This window comes from Anarrhichthys ocellatus, unplaced genomic scaffold (assembly GCF_004355925.1).
Source record: "Anarrhichthys ocellatus isolate YVR2014 unplaced genomic scaffold, GSC_Weel_1.0 scaffold65, whole genome shotgun sequence".
Classification (NCBI taxonomy): domain Eukaryota; kingdom Metazoa; phylum Chordata; class Actinopteri; order Perciformes; family Anarhichadidae; genus Anarrhichthys; species Anarrhichthys ocellatus.
The window spans coordinates 1,994,004-2,011,853 of NW_022280095.1; the positions used below are offsets into that span (position 1 = coordinate 1,994,004).

The window sequence follows — 17,850 nt, forward strand, 5'->3', positions numbered from 1 at the left end:
CACACACACACACACACACACACACACACACACACACACACACACTTTCTTTCCCTCACTTGTACTCAAGACAGAGGGGCAGCTGAATGGGGTCAAGAGGACAGGCAGCTACTTTAACTACGTTATCACCTGGATCACACATCTGCCTTCACTGTGACACACATTTCATTCAAAGCTGTGGAAATAAGGAAATAAAGCCACATTTAAAAGTGGATTGTAGATATTTAAGTGCAAACTTGTAAGGCCAATTGTAGCATTTTGAATAAGTGTAAATGAATTTACTGTAACACTCTGCATCTTCATTAGCTTTGAGATATTAAATAAACTTCAGATATTACTTATTGTCACTGACTTGGGTATGTGGCAAATTACCTCAACACATTAATGTCGATGCTGTTGATGTACAAACATTTAAATTGCATGCACTCATAAACACATGAGCAGCATGAAGATGAATTTGCACATTACCTGGACTGAGCTACAACTCCCACTACTTCAGCATAGAGGTCAGCCACTATGTGCATGTTGCCTGTGTTGGGTCCCAGATACCTAAGAAGTGAACACAAGACGTGAATATTATAGTATGTAGTGACTGAGATAACAATACACACATTTGCTATACTTGTGAGAGCCGTTGATGTCAACACCGCATGTGAGTATGTTGAAGTTGGTCAGAAAGTGAAGACAGTGTTACGCTGAAAAAGATGTAGTGTTTCTACATGTGATCATTTTTACCCTTCTTTATATTTGAAGTGCTTGAATGTCAGGTTTATGACTTCTTGGATGAGTCCATCCAAAAGAGGATGGAGGGGGATCTGGATTGAGAGAAAAAGTTTGTTATTATTTTGTTAAGATTTCCATCTTTTCACTTGATGAATCTGAACATGAAATTAAAACAATACGTCCAAATAAGATGAGCTATTTCTATGTATTCTGCTCACAGTCTGGGGAACGTTTTGTAGTTGTGTTAATTTAGATACAGTTTAACATGAGTGGGGTGGGAAATACTGGACAACTGATATCAAGTAAGTAAGTGTTAAAGGGAAAATTCGCCACTCATATTTTGGGATGGCTCTTTCACAAAGAAACTTACAGCAGGTTTAGGAAGTTCTGTTTCCCTGCATCCAACTACATCACTGTCACGTCAAACAAAGACGCTGGATGCAGGGAGAACAACAGATGTCAACTCAGCTTTCGCCGTCAATAGAGCACGGAGTGAGGAATTTATTGCTTTAATTGACTACATGTAACATCAACAGTGATTGGACTGTGTGATTGCGATTGGACGTACACAAACATTTTCCCTTTAATCAAGGAAGAGTGTGTTAAATATCCAAAATCATTTCCTGACAAACAGAACTTAATCAGCGCAGCTTCGTTCCCAGTGATTGAAATACTGTACAATAAAACCCATTCATGCCAATAAATACGAGGAGACATGTTGTCTACGGTGTAAATTGAGACTCACCTGCTTCAAAACCTCTATAAGCACGAGAGAAAAGATGAAGTCTATCGCCAGATCTCTCCTCTCCAATAAGTAGTCTTTCTGTTGCTCATCACTGAAACAGACAGAAACAAAGAAACAGTGTTGATCCTCTTCTTGCCTTTGTACTCAACACACACGAGAATCTGCTTTTATTAAAGTTCTGATAATGAATTAATTGAAGGCACCATCTGGTTCAATATGTAGCAGTGTGTACTCGGTGTGTTTGACATTTGGAAACAAGCTTCTGCCGTTCATTAGTGTATTTTTTCCAATGGCAGTATTATTTTAATGTAGACGTTGTTTTTCTGCTGTTTGTGTGGGAGGGGGCTAAATGCAGTTAGTACAGTATTGCTTATTGTCTTAAGTTAAAAAAACTTTACGAGCCAGGACGAATACACTAAATAATTCATAAGAACATATTGAAATAGTCCTGCACATCTGACATGCTGGATTGTTGTGTGTTTTTGTTTTTTGACCGTGCATTTTCTGTTTCTAAATCTACTCCAACTTCTCAGCTAGGTGCAGAGAAGAGTTTTACAAATCGTGTGTGTGGCGTCTGTGTCCTCTCACTTCTTGGACTTGGTGTTGGCCCTGGGTCGATACTCGTGGGACTCGTCTTCCAGGCCGTTCTGCCTCTTGTACCAGTCGAACAGAGTCCTCAGGATAGACGGCAGGCAGTACTCTGCTAGAGAACTCATACTGCTGATCAACTGCACCGAGAGAAGGGGCAGGTGGAGGTGAGCGAGAGAGCGAGCGAGAGAGAGAGAGAGGTTAATCCCAAAATAAAACAAGAAGTGGACGACAGAGGAAAAACGGGTTCGGACGGGTAAAATGTGTCCATGTCAGCTCCACGCACCTGGTCGAACTGTGGGTCCTCTCCTCTCTGCAGAGATTTGTTAAGTGGCTTTTCCTGTGAGACAAGAACAGACAGACATTAATGTAAAAACAGGAAGACATTTTATTATGAAACTTTGCAATCAGAACTAGGGCCGAAGCTATCGATCATTTTAGTAGTTTAGTATTCTACAGATCGACTGTATACTAATCGAGTAATAGGATATGAAATACTTTTGCTTCATTAAAGAGTATTAGTACATACAAAAGATAAAATAAGACATGTCTCTTAAAATGAACTACTAATTAATTCCCATTTTTGAGATTGCTGTCTCTCCAGACTCAACCTGTGTAGTCCGTAAACATCGAAGACACTTGACACCTACAGTATGTTTGTGTTGCATTTTCAGCTAAATGCAAATGTGATCACCGGCTCAGTGCCTAAAACAAGCCCAGGACCGACTTCGCTGCTTAGTATCAAACTAGCTGCTTCGACACTAACCTCGTTATGTTCCTTTCAAGAAACATATCAGGTGTTCAGCACTGAGTGCCGTAAACATACAACAACCCTGAGAGAAAGGGACGAAGCCCTAATTAAACATTTAAACCCAAAGAAGAAGTTTCTGGTACACTTAGTGAGTGGTAATATGAGAGACTCAGAGGTTGGTTTAAAGTACGTCTTACATATTTTGTTACTTCTGCAGGCAAATATGTCAATCCAAGACATCCACATGGCTCTGTTTTGATCAAATCCCACCGCACTCTATGCATGTTCATTTTAAAATTCATCGGGGGCATGATGAGACTAAAATGTATGTGTTCCATTAAGGTGGAGCATATACCTTCCTTAATAAACAAAAATAAATGCACCAGAGGTTACAGGAAATGATAAAAAGCAATGCAATATACGGGAGCATTGTGCACCAGCGGCAGAAGTCAATACGCCTTAATAGCTGACAAATGATCAAGCCTGCAAAGAGGTCGCAGTGAGTGACTAAAACAACTAGTTCCTTCTAAAAAAAGACGAGATATTACTAATCATCAGTCAGGTTTGTTAATATGTAAAACAGTTTGTACTGTGTGATCACGGAAGGAAAAGAGATAAGGCTCAAATATGACCCTGAAGAAAAATAAGTAGAAACAGAAAACACATACAGTATATTGAACATTTGTGACGCCGTCTCTAAATGATGGTTATATTCTATATAAGCCACACTGCTGGGGATCACCTCCTCTGTTATAGAAGTAAATGTCAACATATCACTCTGAATAACACAATCAGATACAGTGTAGCCCTGAATGCTGCTGTAACCTGAGAGAGACGGGATGAGAAAGGACTCACCAGTGGTTCGGCCATGATGATTCGGATCTTGCGTTCGGAGAGCAGGGTGAAGTTGGCAAACAAGCTTTTTAGGACGAACTCGCCCGGCTTACTCTCAGGGTCCACGTTGACGGGCGCCATGACGACAGGACCCTTCCTCTCTCCCGAGGTTCCACTGACTGGTGGGAGGGGGGGCTTCAGTCCCACTGGAGAGGCTGGGGGGGGAGACATTATTATTATTCTTTGTCTTATTTCTATTAGGGGCATATTCATATTTTAAGATTTTGGAACCACAGTTCCCAGAATTTGGAGGTTTGTGGGGATGCAATAAAAAAAAAAGTCAAATATTTTAGCCATCATTTTAGCCTTTGTTTATTTACATTTTTGCAAACTGGCACCGCTAATTATGCCAAATGATGTAATGGCAGTTCCTGTTCCTGCCATGTACCCATGAATGTACAACTATCACTGGAGTACTTTCACACTGAGAAACTAAACACGTGATGAATCTCAGGTTCTCCTTCCATGAGGAGGAGCATCTTTTTTTCAATGATCTCTAAGCAGAAAGTGTGTGTCACACTTAATATAAGAACATGTATATCTGTCCGTTATGACTCTGAGCGGGGCTACAATTTATTTTAGGTAAAAGGGTTTAAAAGAACCATAGTTGCCTCCATGAGCTTTGTGTCACAACCACTTCTGCAGCTCCGACTGCTACAATACAAACTGACACACTGCTGTTATCTTCATCAAAGAACCCCCCCAACACCGTGCAGCTGAGACACGAACCCTCACGCTCATTCTCCAGCCTCTTGTCTCAATAAACCTCATTCTTTGAAAATCTGATCATCATTTATTTTTGTGAAGTCAAAACTCCTCAGTCAGGACTTATTTGTGGTGAGTGCGTGTCCAGGTTTGACAGGCAACACTTTCCAGACACTTCTAAACACACACGCACACACACACACGCTGGGCAGTCCATGTTTTCATTCCTCCCTTCTGATTCCATCGTTAGGGAGGCTGGGAACCATCAATTCTTGCGAGACGTAATGATAAACACACAGAGGGAAAGACGGATATGGAGCGGCTGAAGTCTCTGAGTGAGAGACAGACAGACGGACAGAGAGACATACGGATGGAGAAGGCATTTCCTGTCATGCGTCTCTAGGAATATTGACATGCCCTTAAAATAGAACAAACTCATCGCTGTAAGAAATGGCGTCGGTGACTATGCAGTATAAGCTTGAGCAAGACTTTGTGGAAGTTCTGCATCCACTATGGATTATTATTATTAATCATATGTCATCTAATACAGTATACAAAAAACTAAAAACTCACACAAAGGTTACTTGTACGTAATGAACTTCCCCGAACATGCCGAGAAGTACAAGAGCATTTCCCAGAAGTGGCTAGAGTGTGTGAGTTAACAGTGTCGGCTCTAAACTGACCTTTCATGACCACGTGACCTGACCTCGCTGCAGAGGTGAAATGTAAACACTAATTCCCGGACAGAACAGGGCCCCCCAGGGCCTCATAGACAGTGACCCTGTTTGTGTGAAAGCCGAACACTCGAACGAGGCAAACATGCGTGCGTGCACACGAACACACGTGCCTCCTGCGTGCTTACCAAGGCCCTTGATGAAGCTGATGACACTAGCCCTGCTCCACTTAGTTGGCACTTCCATGGTGCAGACAGCCAGACGGCGAGACAGGGATACAGTGGGTGGACGTGGGTACAAAAGGGGGATGCAGGAGGGATGGGTAGCTGCGTCTACGAGGTGTGAAATACAGCTCCCATGATAGACAAATAAAAGAAATTCCTTGCGTCGTGATTAGCGGCACAGGACGAAGGTTGTCTTTAATATCCAACTATTCCACCATGACAGTAAATACAGACATCGGAACAACGTCTGGCTTTGGCACGAGGAAGGTTTAACCAAAGCTAAACGTGTGAAGCTCCATCCTTCAGAAACTGACAGACGGGTAAAGTGAAAGACGTGAAACTCTCATGACAGCTGTAATTCCACATTCAATCCAAAAGAGACAGGAAGATATGCGGTGTCCGCAGACCGGGAGAGCCATAGCTCGAGACGACTCGACTCCTCAGAGCCGCGAGTGTTGCAATCGCGGAGGGGGAGATGACGCCAACGTGTCTTCTCAGAATAGCAGCAGAGACGACCGCCTCCGTCATGAGTGAACTCTACCGACGGGGATCGAGTAAATATTCCACTGCACGGCTCCAGCAGAGGCCTGGGTCGATCAGAGGCTGCCTATAGGGCCCCCGTGCTTGAGAACTACATGAGCGTACAGACCAGCTATCAGTTTCAACTTCTGCTCCTGCTGCCACTCCGGCCTCCCGTCGCTCCCGCGACATTGGAATCCTTGCATTGGAAAGTTTGTATTGGCAATAAAGTGCTTCCTTCAGAGTGGGCTTTTTGTGGCTCAACCCTTTAGTTGTCAGTAGCAGTTAAGTAAAGTCTGCTCCTTGTGGAGATCTGACCAGAAGAGTTGGGTTAGGAATTTCAACACTGCCCCAAGAGAGAGGCGAGGGGAGGAGGGAGGCGCTATATTTAGACCACTGGAGGTCACTCTTACATACCCACCACTCCCACTGACCCCTACTCACACACACACACACACACACGCACGAGTGCCGCGCACACACACACGCAAAACGCCAACAACATTCACAAAGACACACATGTACGCAACAATTTTTTTCCGATGCAGACGGTGACAAATCAGGAAAACTAGGTAATGTGATTAAACTAGAAAGCAAACGGCACTGATCTAATTCAGTGCATATGAGGTTGACTCTAAACAGAGATAATCCGGTAAGGCTTCTATGTGACATGAATTTAAGACGTGTGTGCGCGTGTGTGTGTGAGCCTTGGGCTTTAGAAGAAATGAGAGCAGGAAGACATAACGTGTCCAATAAAGCTGTCGATACAGCACACCGGTGCACTTCCCCGGGACCCTCGTAGACATTTGTTATGACTCAGCATTTCAAGAGATTAAGCAACAGTAATCTGTCACGTCTAGTCATTACAATTCCACCTTGTTTCAATTACATTTTATATCCTAAAAGGTTTATTTAATCGACCGAGATGCCAAAAAAGAAAGATGAGAAAGAAGCAGATAGACAGCGGAGACGGGGGAGGATGTAGGAGACCGGCAACGATTACGCAATTAATCAATGTACAGGAAATGGATCAGCAACTATTTGGATACTTAAACAAAACATACTTGACAGTAGGGATGTAGGAAAATATGGATGCACATGAATAATAAATATTATGTAGCCTACTTACTGGTAGAGAGACTGCTTCACATCTAGATTTAGGTTAACCTTCGTTCATCACGTCATAAACAAGCATACTGTAGTGATGAATCATGACTAACGTGATGACACACAAACACCACCTGACTCATCAAGAACACAGCTTTTCAAGCTTCAGTCCTCATATAGAGAGTGGAAATCCAGACCCCAGGGCTTTGACCTGGGCTCGTGTGCATCGGAACAAGTCGTCTCGGCTTGTAAAAAGATAAATCACTCTTGTACAGCTTGTACAGCTTGTTGGCAGTGCGATGAGTCATTTAAAAAAAAAAAAAAAAAAAAAAGCACAGACGATTTCCACAAACACACCGAATGCCCCCGACAAGACCCAACAGAACCAAGCCTGTGTGTTGTCAGAGGAGGCTGACAAACACTCATTGCATTTGATTAAAGTATTCTGGCATTTTCACCGCGTTACTGTAGGTCCTTCAGTCGCTTCCTTATGGCAGCTTTAACTACAACAAAGGTAAACAAATAGGCTTGAATTACAAGTGCATTCAAATAAACAATGGGAAAGTATGACATACAGCTGAATTTTTTTTTTTTTTTTAACATTACAGATGTAAACAAACCCTTCAGAGCATCAGAGAATTATAATAAGCTAACAGTTACAATACCAGGTTTCCATTTTGATAATGGGGTGACCCTTTTGTTTACATTTGGATTCAGGGTTGTTCTTTTAACCAGCTAGCTTGTCTCAAGTGTGTGTGTGTGTGTGTGTGTGTGTGTGTGTGTGTGTGTGTGTGTGTTAACATGGCTGATACAGGCATAGACAAGAATATTTCAGCACGGCTGGCATGAGATGGAACAAGTTGAACTTGATGAGGTCAGCTATTTATCTAGCGATTTCTTTTGATAAGTAACTCGTGCTTGAAGCACAAAGTTAACTCGGACTTCTTGGGCCTGTTCTTCTGACTGCGTTCATCATCATGACCTTGGGGCAGACGCACCTCGGCGACTGAATGAGGAAACACACACACCATCTCATCGTGGTTCCTGTGATTAATGTGTTTAATGACATCACATAAATGGCTGAGGAGGGGGGAGGGAGGGTCCATCAACACATCCCCTGCAATCCCTCTGTATTCCTGACACCAACACCACCCCTGCTGACAGTAACCTTCAGCACAGCCCTAAACAGCTTCCCTGCCAACAACACACACACACACACGGAAACATTTGTATGGCGTCTGATGGAGGGGATGCGTATAACCCACAGACCGTTTAGCAAATAGAGCGCATTGAAAGGCATCTATAACTAACAAAAGCAGCGTCCCAGTCAACAAATAAAAATCACAATGGCAGGAAAGCGTGGTGTCAGGAGAAAGAAACATTAAAAAGGTAAACTACAGGCTGCACGGTCACGACTATATTAGAGTGCCAGCAAACAGCTGTGTGTTTTACTCACTATAGCTGAGAGTGGGGAGAGTACAGCATGTCCAGTCGGGGACGATGCTGTTGTTGCCTCAGCGTGACATACAGTAGCTTTACTCTCTGTTTGGTAAACACTGACTGGAGAACTGATTGAGATGACTTGACTTCTCTGACTGTCAACAGCACATGTCAACACGATCTGCGTATTTAGCTTTCAGTGCACAAAGATTGTAAGAAAGTCAGAGACTGACTTCTTCTTTTTGTGGAATAATACGCTGTATAATCCAGATTTACTCCCAACTAAACCCTGGAGCAGTTTTCTCTCGCTCAACCCCCTTGTCTTTCATTATTCCGTTATGTAACATCGCCAGATATTGACAGTGTGGATCATGCTGCATGTTTTTCCGTCTCATGCGAACACAGATTAACAAAAACAAAGTACGCGTAGTCTGTACGCTGCAGGAGCTACGGACTACTAGTCACGCATTTGTTTGGCACGCCAGCATCGACAACATGTGACGTCGGTAGCTGTACTCACTCCCTCCTAAGGACTTGAGTAGAGACTTGATGCTGATGTCAAAGAAGCCCGAATCCTGCTGGCTTGTCGCCATGGCTGCAGAGGCTGTGTCGCCACGGTGACAGACAGCAGAGGGAGGACCGGACGGCAGGATGAGGCGTTGCGGACGGAGCGAGTGAGAGAAAGAGGAGAGAACGACTGGGAGAGAGGGATGCGGGTGGGCAGCCGGCGATGCGGATGTTGCGGCTGTCTGCTGCTGAGTGTGTGTGTGTGTGTGCACGAAACAGAGTGTGAAAGAGAAAGGAAAAAAAACGGCAATCAGCCTCGCCTGCGCTCTGTATTGCTATATTGCTGGCTAACACTCCCCATCCCCTCTCTGTTTTGCTCTCTCAGGACAGTGATACACAGATGTTGGTAGAAGCCAGCAGCCAATCCTCTTAGAGGAAAGACAGAGAGAGAGAGGGAGAGAGAGAGAGAGAGAGAGGGATGCAATAACATACAGTAGATGGTACTGCACAGGGGGGAATGTGGGAAGGAGTGAGGTACAAAGACCAGACAGTGGGAGGAGGGGATGATGGAGTAATATACAGAAATCCAATGTTTCCTGATCACTTTTGTTCTGTTCTGACTCGCAATTACTGTCAACCAATGAGAGCCAAGAGAAGCATTGATAGGCAGTCAGTTCCAGCGAATAGCCAGGATTAACAATAATGGTGTCACTGCCTCCACACGGCACATACAGTACATTCTGACCAAGGGTTGATATGAAGTGCGTGCGGCATGCAAACAGTAGTACTTTTAGTAGATTCCTGAGTGGGGTGGACACTTTTGTCCCATAATGCAAAGCACAATAAATTACCTTTACAATTCAAACATCATCTATCTTTTTCTCTGTGATTTCCTTATTCACTATACGGTGCACAATGAGATATTCTGTAGTTTAAAGGGTAACTTCCACGGGGGTGGAGGGGACTTCTAATATAAAACATCCAGTACCACAGACAGTATCAAAGTGTGTGTGTAAATACTACCACTGTAACATACATGCTCCCATGGGAATGAACAGCTTCCACCTGGGGTCTGTTTTACCAAGTAGCTTCATTTGATGTTTGGGTGAGTCAGATTTATAGATATAGCTTTAACCAGTACATGTGCTTTACACAATCAACAGAGGTAGATGATGGTGTATGACACACTGTAGGGTGGTGCTGCGCGGTAAATTAACTTGCTTGTGCCATTTGCAGTAATTACTATACAATGTTAATGTTTGGCAAGCTGCTCAGCTAAATCCACTGATTGGCATTTAAACGAATGTTTGGCGTTCACTTCAGGTGCAACGATTCATGACACTGGCTGATTTTGCCAATACAGTTTAGCTTTAAGAAATCAGTTTGAAAGGAAACATCTGCTGCTGCACTAGCATATCTCTTATCTTGGCTTGAGAGATTTGTGTTCCTGGGCTTGCTTGATAACTAACATTTTTACTGGTTTACCACCAGCACGCACTTTTAATTTGTTCCTTACTTCCTTAAGTAAGAATGTGGGCCAACACCAACATTTACCAGCACTTTGCTTGCAGCCAGTATTAACCTTCCACTCCACGGCTGTGGTTACATTCTTGACAAATCATTTTAAAGAGGTTAAGCATTGTTTCCTCACATTTAGACAATAGGTGAGTGAAAGTAACTTCTCTCCCTTCACCTTAAACAGTCACACATCCACTTGGCCGTCCTCACAATTCTGCCAAAGCATGAAATGTATATGATGGCCATCGCGGGCAAGGACGCTATGGTTGGGTGACTATGAGTGGAAGAACAAGTGGATAATTAGGGTCATCGTGTAATTCCCGGGATGAAGCGCGGAAGTGCCACAGGACATGTGGACGGGTGAGGGAGGGGGAGACAATGAGAGTGAGGAGGGGAGCAGAAAGTGCATAAGACACGGTATCATGCAAAGCGGTGGCTCGCAGGAGAGCTAGTGAGCACAGGATGGCCTGGTTCACATTAACAGACAATTACAGTCAAATCTCAAAGGAGGAGGAATATAGCAGAAGCACTGCAGGGCTATTCCTGTCTGCAACTTCTGCTTTCTCCATTACAGTCCGGGGTCAATCGGTACCAGCAAATAACAACCTCTGCCTCTGTGTTAACCTGATTACTTTGGATAATTCAGACAAGTTGACTATCACAGAAACGTAAACCCAAAATCTGACTTTCAAAATGTTCTCCTGCAACTGAAAGTTGCCTGTCTTTGAGTTGCCTGCTTGCAGCTGAACTCAAAGATGGTTGCTGAATACTGTTTGACCGAGGCTGTCCGTCCTTTGTTATCTCAAACCGCCGCAACCTCATCTCTTCTTGCTCAAGAGAAAGTATACGGACATGTCAAGGATTACTGTTTGTTGACCATGTTTCTCACATTTCTCATCGGGTTGAAAAGCCACGTCTGCCAGCTGTGGGACCAAGGGAGGTTTTAGTTGTTATGCATGGGCAAACTAAACATGATGACACAGGTAGTTCTTGTGGGAGTGGCGACGAGGCAGAGTAAGAGCAACACTTCTTGCGAGATTAAATAGCAAAGTCAAGAGAAACAGAGCAGAGAAGTGTGTTTGTTAGTGCAACTCATCTTCTCATCTATTCAAACTCAGGACCTAAACAGGGAATAGGGACATATCTGCCAGAGTGACTCACATTTATTCAGCTTACAAATCAAAATCAAAGACTTAAATACACACACACCCTTATGGAGGTCCTAGGATTCCTCACATTCTGAGCAGGGGCCTGGGCATGCCAGCTGTTGGAATGTGAGTCTTACACACACACACACACACACACACGGACACATACACACATTCATGCATGCACACAGACAAATGCACAAAACAGAAATTGCATTGCATTCCATTTAACCTTAACTTAAAGGAATTTTAAGCAGTTGCATAGCCAAAAATGTATTTACCAAAGCACACACACACACACACACACACACCCATCTGCCCTTTCTGGATATACACTTGCTGTTATTAGATCTCTTTCTTGTCGTGATTTTTTACTGAGCTACTTTATCCAAATCCTGAAGACCCTAATTCAAATCTATGAACTAGATAAACTTATATTATTGATATGATATGAGCTGGGAGAATGCGACTCTTGAAAATGACACAACGGGGTCAGCTAGAGAGAGGATGTCTCACTGATAGAAGAGAGAAAACAAACACGACAACAGCCAACTTTCATTTTGGCATCAACTTACAAAAGGGATTAACGTTGACAGCCGAAATGACATGCGATGATGACACACACCCGTGGTGTAAGCAGAGCCCAAAACCCAAAAGATAGTCCGTTTACAATCCCATCTGAAAGAGCAAAGCAGCGGATCTGTAGATGTAGATGCTGGAACTAGGGAATGTGAAGCGTCTAAAAGATTATTTTAATAATCAATCAATTATCCAAATAGTTTCAACTACATACATCGCAGTGTGGTCTGTTGAACAAGACAACACTGAACTCTTATGACATGTGCATGTGGGTGTTAACTGGTCCATCACATACACAGCAGATGAGTACTCTCACACACACACACACACACACACACACACACGCACACACACACACAAATAGCCACACAACCACAGAGGGACTGTTTGAGGGTCACAGTTCACACAGTGGTGTCTCCTTGACACAGCTGCGCTGATCAAATAGATACCTTTAGTGAAGAATGTGTGTGTGTGTGTGTGTGCGTCAGCAGTTTTCATGCCAGGCATAACAGTCTCCCCAACATCAAAGCCTCACACATTATTAATATGCACATTATCACAGCACTCACAGTGCTCATTTATTGTTTGTGCAGGTGGTATTTTCTTTCACAGGAACCACCTGACTCCAGACCTCACCTTTCACTGCACACCAACACCAAATCCCACAAAATATATGTTGTCAGATACAAAATGAGCTCCTTTCTTATCTCTCCTTTAGTTTGTTCTAAAGACACTTCTGAACTCTTAAGTCTTTCCTTACTCTTCATTCGATTGTAATGTTGGTGACCTAAGAATAAAAGATTATTCTGTTGATACTGTACCTTTAGTATACTTTAGACAATGGCATCATCTAAGTTAAAATATGAAACAAAAGTACTGAGAGTGTGTGTGGCCTCCTTATGATTTCCCTTTCCAGGAATAGACAGAAACTACTAGACTACTTAAGGTTTTGGCATTCTCCCACATGGTGGTTGGACATGAAGCTTCCAGAAGGTAACATGAGAGAGAGTGAGTGGGTTGGGAAAAACAAAATACTAGTGCTTTGATGTGAGGCCAGAAGCACATCGGCGTGTCTTCCCCCCACACTCTATATAATAAGGATTAGTGGAGTCATTTTGTGCGTTTTTTCTCAAAACAGAGAAGGTATCACTTTTCACAGGGTCTACAGAAACCACAACAAAGACACTTGTCAAGTCAAGTCCTCACTTCACAGAGTAGAGGAGCCTTGGAGGGACAGAAGGGCTGAACAGGTAGTCAGAGATCTGAGACGTTTACAAATCCCAGGCTGGATACAAACCCAGCCCACATTCCAGTTGGGGGGGGGGGGGGGGGTTGACCAGTATTTCAGCTGGATGTTCAACCAGCCTTTCCACTTCTTTCCAGCATGAGAAAAAAAACCCTCAGGTCATTCCCATTCACTCTGAAAAAAACCCCAAAACAAATGATCGCAAGCTTGTCTCCACCTACCTTGGAAGATCGTGGTCCTCTTTCTGAACTGGATCTTGCTAAACCTCCCGGTGAAGTCACTGGCTTCAAACATGTCCAACGACAGGGAGGCGATGCGCTCCATAACTATCCCATCCTGGCCTTGGCTCTGGTGGTCCAGATCCTGGTCCTGACCGTGGCTCAGAGAGTGGCCATTGCAGCGGTCTGAGGCGCTGCTTTGGGCCCCGAGACTCGCAGTGCTTCCTACATCTTCTAGAGACATAGTCTCCACCAAACCGCAGGTGCTCCTCCTCCTCCTGGTTGTCTTTTGTGAAAAAACGTGGCCCACCTCAGAGCTCGTGAGGAACCAACACCATGATGCTTCTACAGGAGACTCAGCAGGAAGCAACACAAAGGAACATGGGTTGCCTTGTTCCAGAAAAGCAACAAAAAAAAAGATTTAAACAGACTGTTCAGGCAGTCCTAAAAAAAAATCCCTGTTTTCGTTTTCTTCATCTCCTTTTTGGTATCCAATTTCTTCTCGCGCGAGGATTTCTTGTCTGTAGGACGACTTTCATTCAATCCAGAGCCAGTGAGCTCGTTGCTTTGTTGTTTTCAGATGCACAGCTCTCCTGAGAGTTCAGGTTCTCCCATCCAGAGTTTCTCCCTCTTGCTCAAGATAAAAGAAAAAACACCTCTGCATCTTTCTTTTTGTTCGAGAGGCAATTTTATATTCCGTGAAAGTTCAGCTGTCATCACCGTACGCGCTCTTTTTGCTCTTAACCCGGTCTTTGTTTCTGTGTCTCTCTCACCGAGTCTCTGAGGCTCAGCTGTGAGTCTCCGCTCTCAGGTGATGAAGAAGGGAGGGATCCAATTCCAGCAGCGCACCTTGATTGGGTGGTTTGGGAAGTTTGGGTGGTTCTCTTATCCCCTCTCTCTCACCATCTTTTTTCTACTTTTTTTCTGTCTCTGGGTTTTTTTTTTTTTCCAACCACCTCCCTCCTTTGACAATGAGGAAATGACTTGTTTCTCGCTCACACACACACCTGATTCTCTCTCTCAGTAAAGAAGTATAGAATGGCATGCTGCGTGTGCTCGATTCAAACAGCCAAACACATGGCCTGTGGGTGTGAGTCTCTGCACTCACTGGTCGAGGCTGTTTAGCCAGTTACAGTCAGCTCAATGAGTTAATGGTGTAGGATTACCGAGGGCGGACACTCCCCTTTACAGACGGGGATGGGGGGGGCAAAGCCAAACACAAACAGGAAGAATCCACACAGACAGTGCTTATCTACAAAAAACATCTTACAGGAAGTACAGTGACTGTTTTGGTCTGGCCCTAATTACATGTGGTCCTGTAATGCTGCCAATGTACAACAAAAACAGAGATTTTACAAAAGTCTCCGACATAAAGTTCTCTCCAAAGAGTAAAGAGAGGCCAGTTAACACAGAGTAGATTATAAATCCATCAAAGGTGAATCTACTCTCACAGTTGTCCGTCACACTCCTGTATGTCACGCTCTCTTTCTCTGTCGACAGGCTAGTGAGTATCTCTCAGGAGACGCTCACCCCGAGGTGACTTTCTGCTGTTTACGCCACGATTGTCATGACATCAGCTCCATTAGAGCCTCGCCCGAGAGCTCATGTGTGTAGATTTCAAAAACAACAAATCTTTCAACGTCCTCTTATGAGTAAACATAATGAACAACATGACATGACAGCCAGAAGGATATGTCAGCACAACAGTCTTAATACATCAGTCTTAAGATCTTACTCTTTACTTAATACAAGAGAGTAAATGTTTTTATTTTCACTTTTTTATCTGGCGTAAAAGAAAAATCACCTTCACTCGAGAAGTTCCTGGATGCACATGAAAAAACTTCATATTGATGGCAGATCATTTCACTTCTTCATAAAAAGATACCCTTTTAAGTGAGATGTTTACATTTTTTTCTACAGCAACCATCTGGCACGGAAATAGTTAAAGGTGGCAAACAAGCTGAGGGAGGCACGGTGCCAAAGTCAGTTAGAGAGGCGTGCCATCCCCATGGGGAGCATTAAGACACACACACACACACTCACTCTTACACACATGCAGACACAAACAGGAGATTGCTTTTTGGTTTTTCTTCCTTTCATTAACTGACAACTCCGACCAACCAATGAAAGATAAGACACAGGTTACCCAATCGTCTTCAGGAATGTGTTGGCAAACAAACAGTAGAGCGCTGGGGAGGTGATGACACGAGACGGTGACAACAACAAAATATGCAAACAGTACATTTTAATTACTCTTTTTCTACTACTGAATATGATAAACTACAATATGCTGATGGGAAACGTTACATTTGAGGTATCTTGACAGGTGCCCGTTGCACTCTGGTGTACGGATGATAATGGACTCCTGTTGTTTGCTTGACCTGATTAGTCGGTTGTGTTTATACTCATCAAGGATAACCCCGTCTAGTCTTCCCTTCGCACTCTTGTGCTTTAGTCTCTTGATTGTTTCTATGTGGGTGCGTGAGTGATCTGAGACGCACGAGGTGCATCAATGACAAGATTCAAATATATATCATCAAGTCTAATAAATCATCGAAGATAAATACATTTTTTTATTCACATACCCAAAAATAAATCCCGAGGGTTCATTTTCACGCCACATACGTCACTCATAATCACAGTTATTCCCTTTTGATTATCATAACCTCCTTTAATGAGGGGTTAGTAAGCAGATGTTGCACATAAATCAGCACGAACTTGAATTATGAGCCAAGCATCGCCTTCTACCAGCTATGCAGACATGCTTTTGGGTGACTGGGAGAACACCCAAACACACACACACACACACACACAAACCACGGGCTGAAAATCTGGATAAACAGCAACAGTATGTTAATAACTATGACTTCTCTGCTGCCTCAGCGCCCCATTCAGTCATGCACGTCTTTCTTTGTCTAAACCCCAACTTTTCCTCCCGTCACTTCAGTCACTCTTTGATCACTTTTGATGGTTTCTTGCTTTTTGTCTTTGGAGCCGGAACTCGGAAAAGGTTGACGAAGACTTAGTGGTGCCAACCAGACAGAAATATAAAACTACAACCTCTCCCCCGCAGAAATGGTTGAAGTCAAAAGGAGGCTACAAGGAATGTACCATTGATTTACTTGTTATTGTTATACTCTGTCCAAGATGCTATTAGCAGACACCACACACCTTTGTTTGGCTGTGTCTTGTTATTTTGTCACTCGGAAGTAACCTCACCCCGTGAGCCACCTCTTCTCTGATTATCATCCCTCCACTTATCATTTAAATTGCTCCCTCCGAGACCTGTGCTACAATGGGAAACCTTTCATTTCTCCCGTCACTCAAACATGTTAGCAGTTGCCCAGATCGTCCCGGACGCTCAGCCAACCCGGTCTAACAGGAGAACTGAGCGCACAAACAAGTGCACTTCAGTTCAACGTTATTGTTCTACTGACAGCTGCAGCCTGAGATTTATTCTGAGTAAACATGATTTTATTACACATGTTGAGTCAACACCAGCACAGATAAATACATGAAGACTCTTTTAATGAGACGTATTGACGGCATGTAAGTCACAGTGTTTTAACTTTATCTTTACTTTAACGTCTCTTTGCACTGATTTATTTTAAACTAAAATGAACTCAACATATTTTGGGTCTTTCACACGTATAATCTAATAGAATGGAATGTATGTAGTTTAAATAATTGCAACACAAATACTATCATACGTTGTAGAAATAGTACAACTGCTACACCTATGATTACTGCCGCTGCTGATCCAACCGATCACAGTCGACATCAAGCCTCCTCACCGGCTCTACAATGGTGCCCTCTTCAGCCGTTAGAGAAATACTGATTCTGCTTACGCAACTGGTCACAATGCGGATTCAGGTCAGTCTTGAAGACGCCTTCAGAGACACTGTGTTTGTTTGTTTTTAGACTCGACTGTTCCTTTGTAGGGGAAATCATCTTGGGGAGAGAAACGGCATCTCAGAGGATATAAAAGAGACAAGATACATAAAAATGTCAGGTTCAATTTTGTTAATGTTTGTCTAGACTCTAGACTGAAGGACCCGAGTTTGAAAACTCAACGAGAGATTAAAAACCCGTCAATGGTTGTAGGACATGCACTCCCACATTTAATAATTCAGGCACAAATATTAGCCAGAGATAAAGTAAATAAAGTATGCCCCTCAGTCTTACATATACATACATACATACATACATATATACACATATATATATATACACATATATATATATATATATATATATATACACA

General features: G+C 43.3%; 1 protein-coding gene across 12 annotated transcripts in view; it reads right to left on the reverse strand.

Annotated features, from left to right (window-relative positions):
- The window catches only part of fryb (furry homolog b (Drosophila)), a 50,109-nt gene that overhangs the window by 29,103 nt on the left and 3,156 nt on the right, over positions 1–17,850 (reverse strand). For 6 of the 12 annotated variants that reach the window (XM_031872557.1, XM_031872559.1, XM_031872558.1 and 3 more), the window contains exons 1-7: positions 13,590–17,769; positions 3,663–3,856; positions 2,343–2,396; positions 2,057–2,196; positions 1,469–1,559; positions 736–815; positions 469–549 (exon numbers count right to left, since the gene is read on the reverse strand). In XM_031872557.1, the coding sequence (XP_031728417.1) occupies positions 469–549; positions 736–815; positions 1,469–1,559; positions 2,057–2,196; positions 2,343–2,396; positions 3,663–3,856; positions 13,590–13,830 (881 nt within the window). In that variant the 5' untranslated portion in view covers positions 13,831–17,769. The other 6 variants (XM_031872565.1, XM_031872560.1, XM_031872563.1 and 3 more) reach the window with 4 other exon arrangements.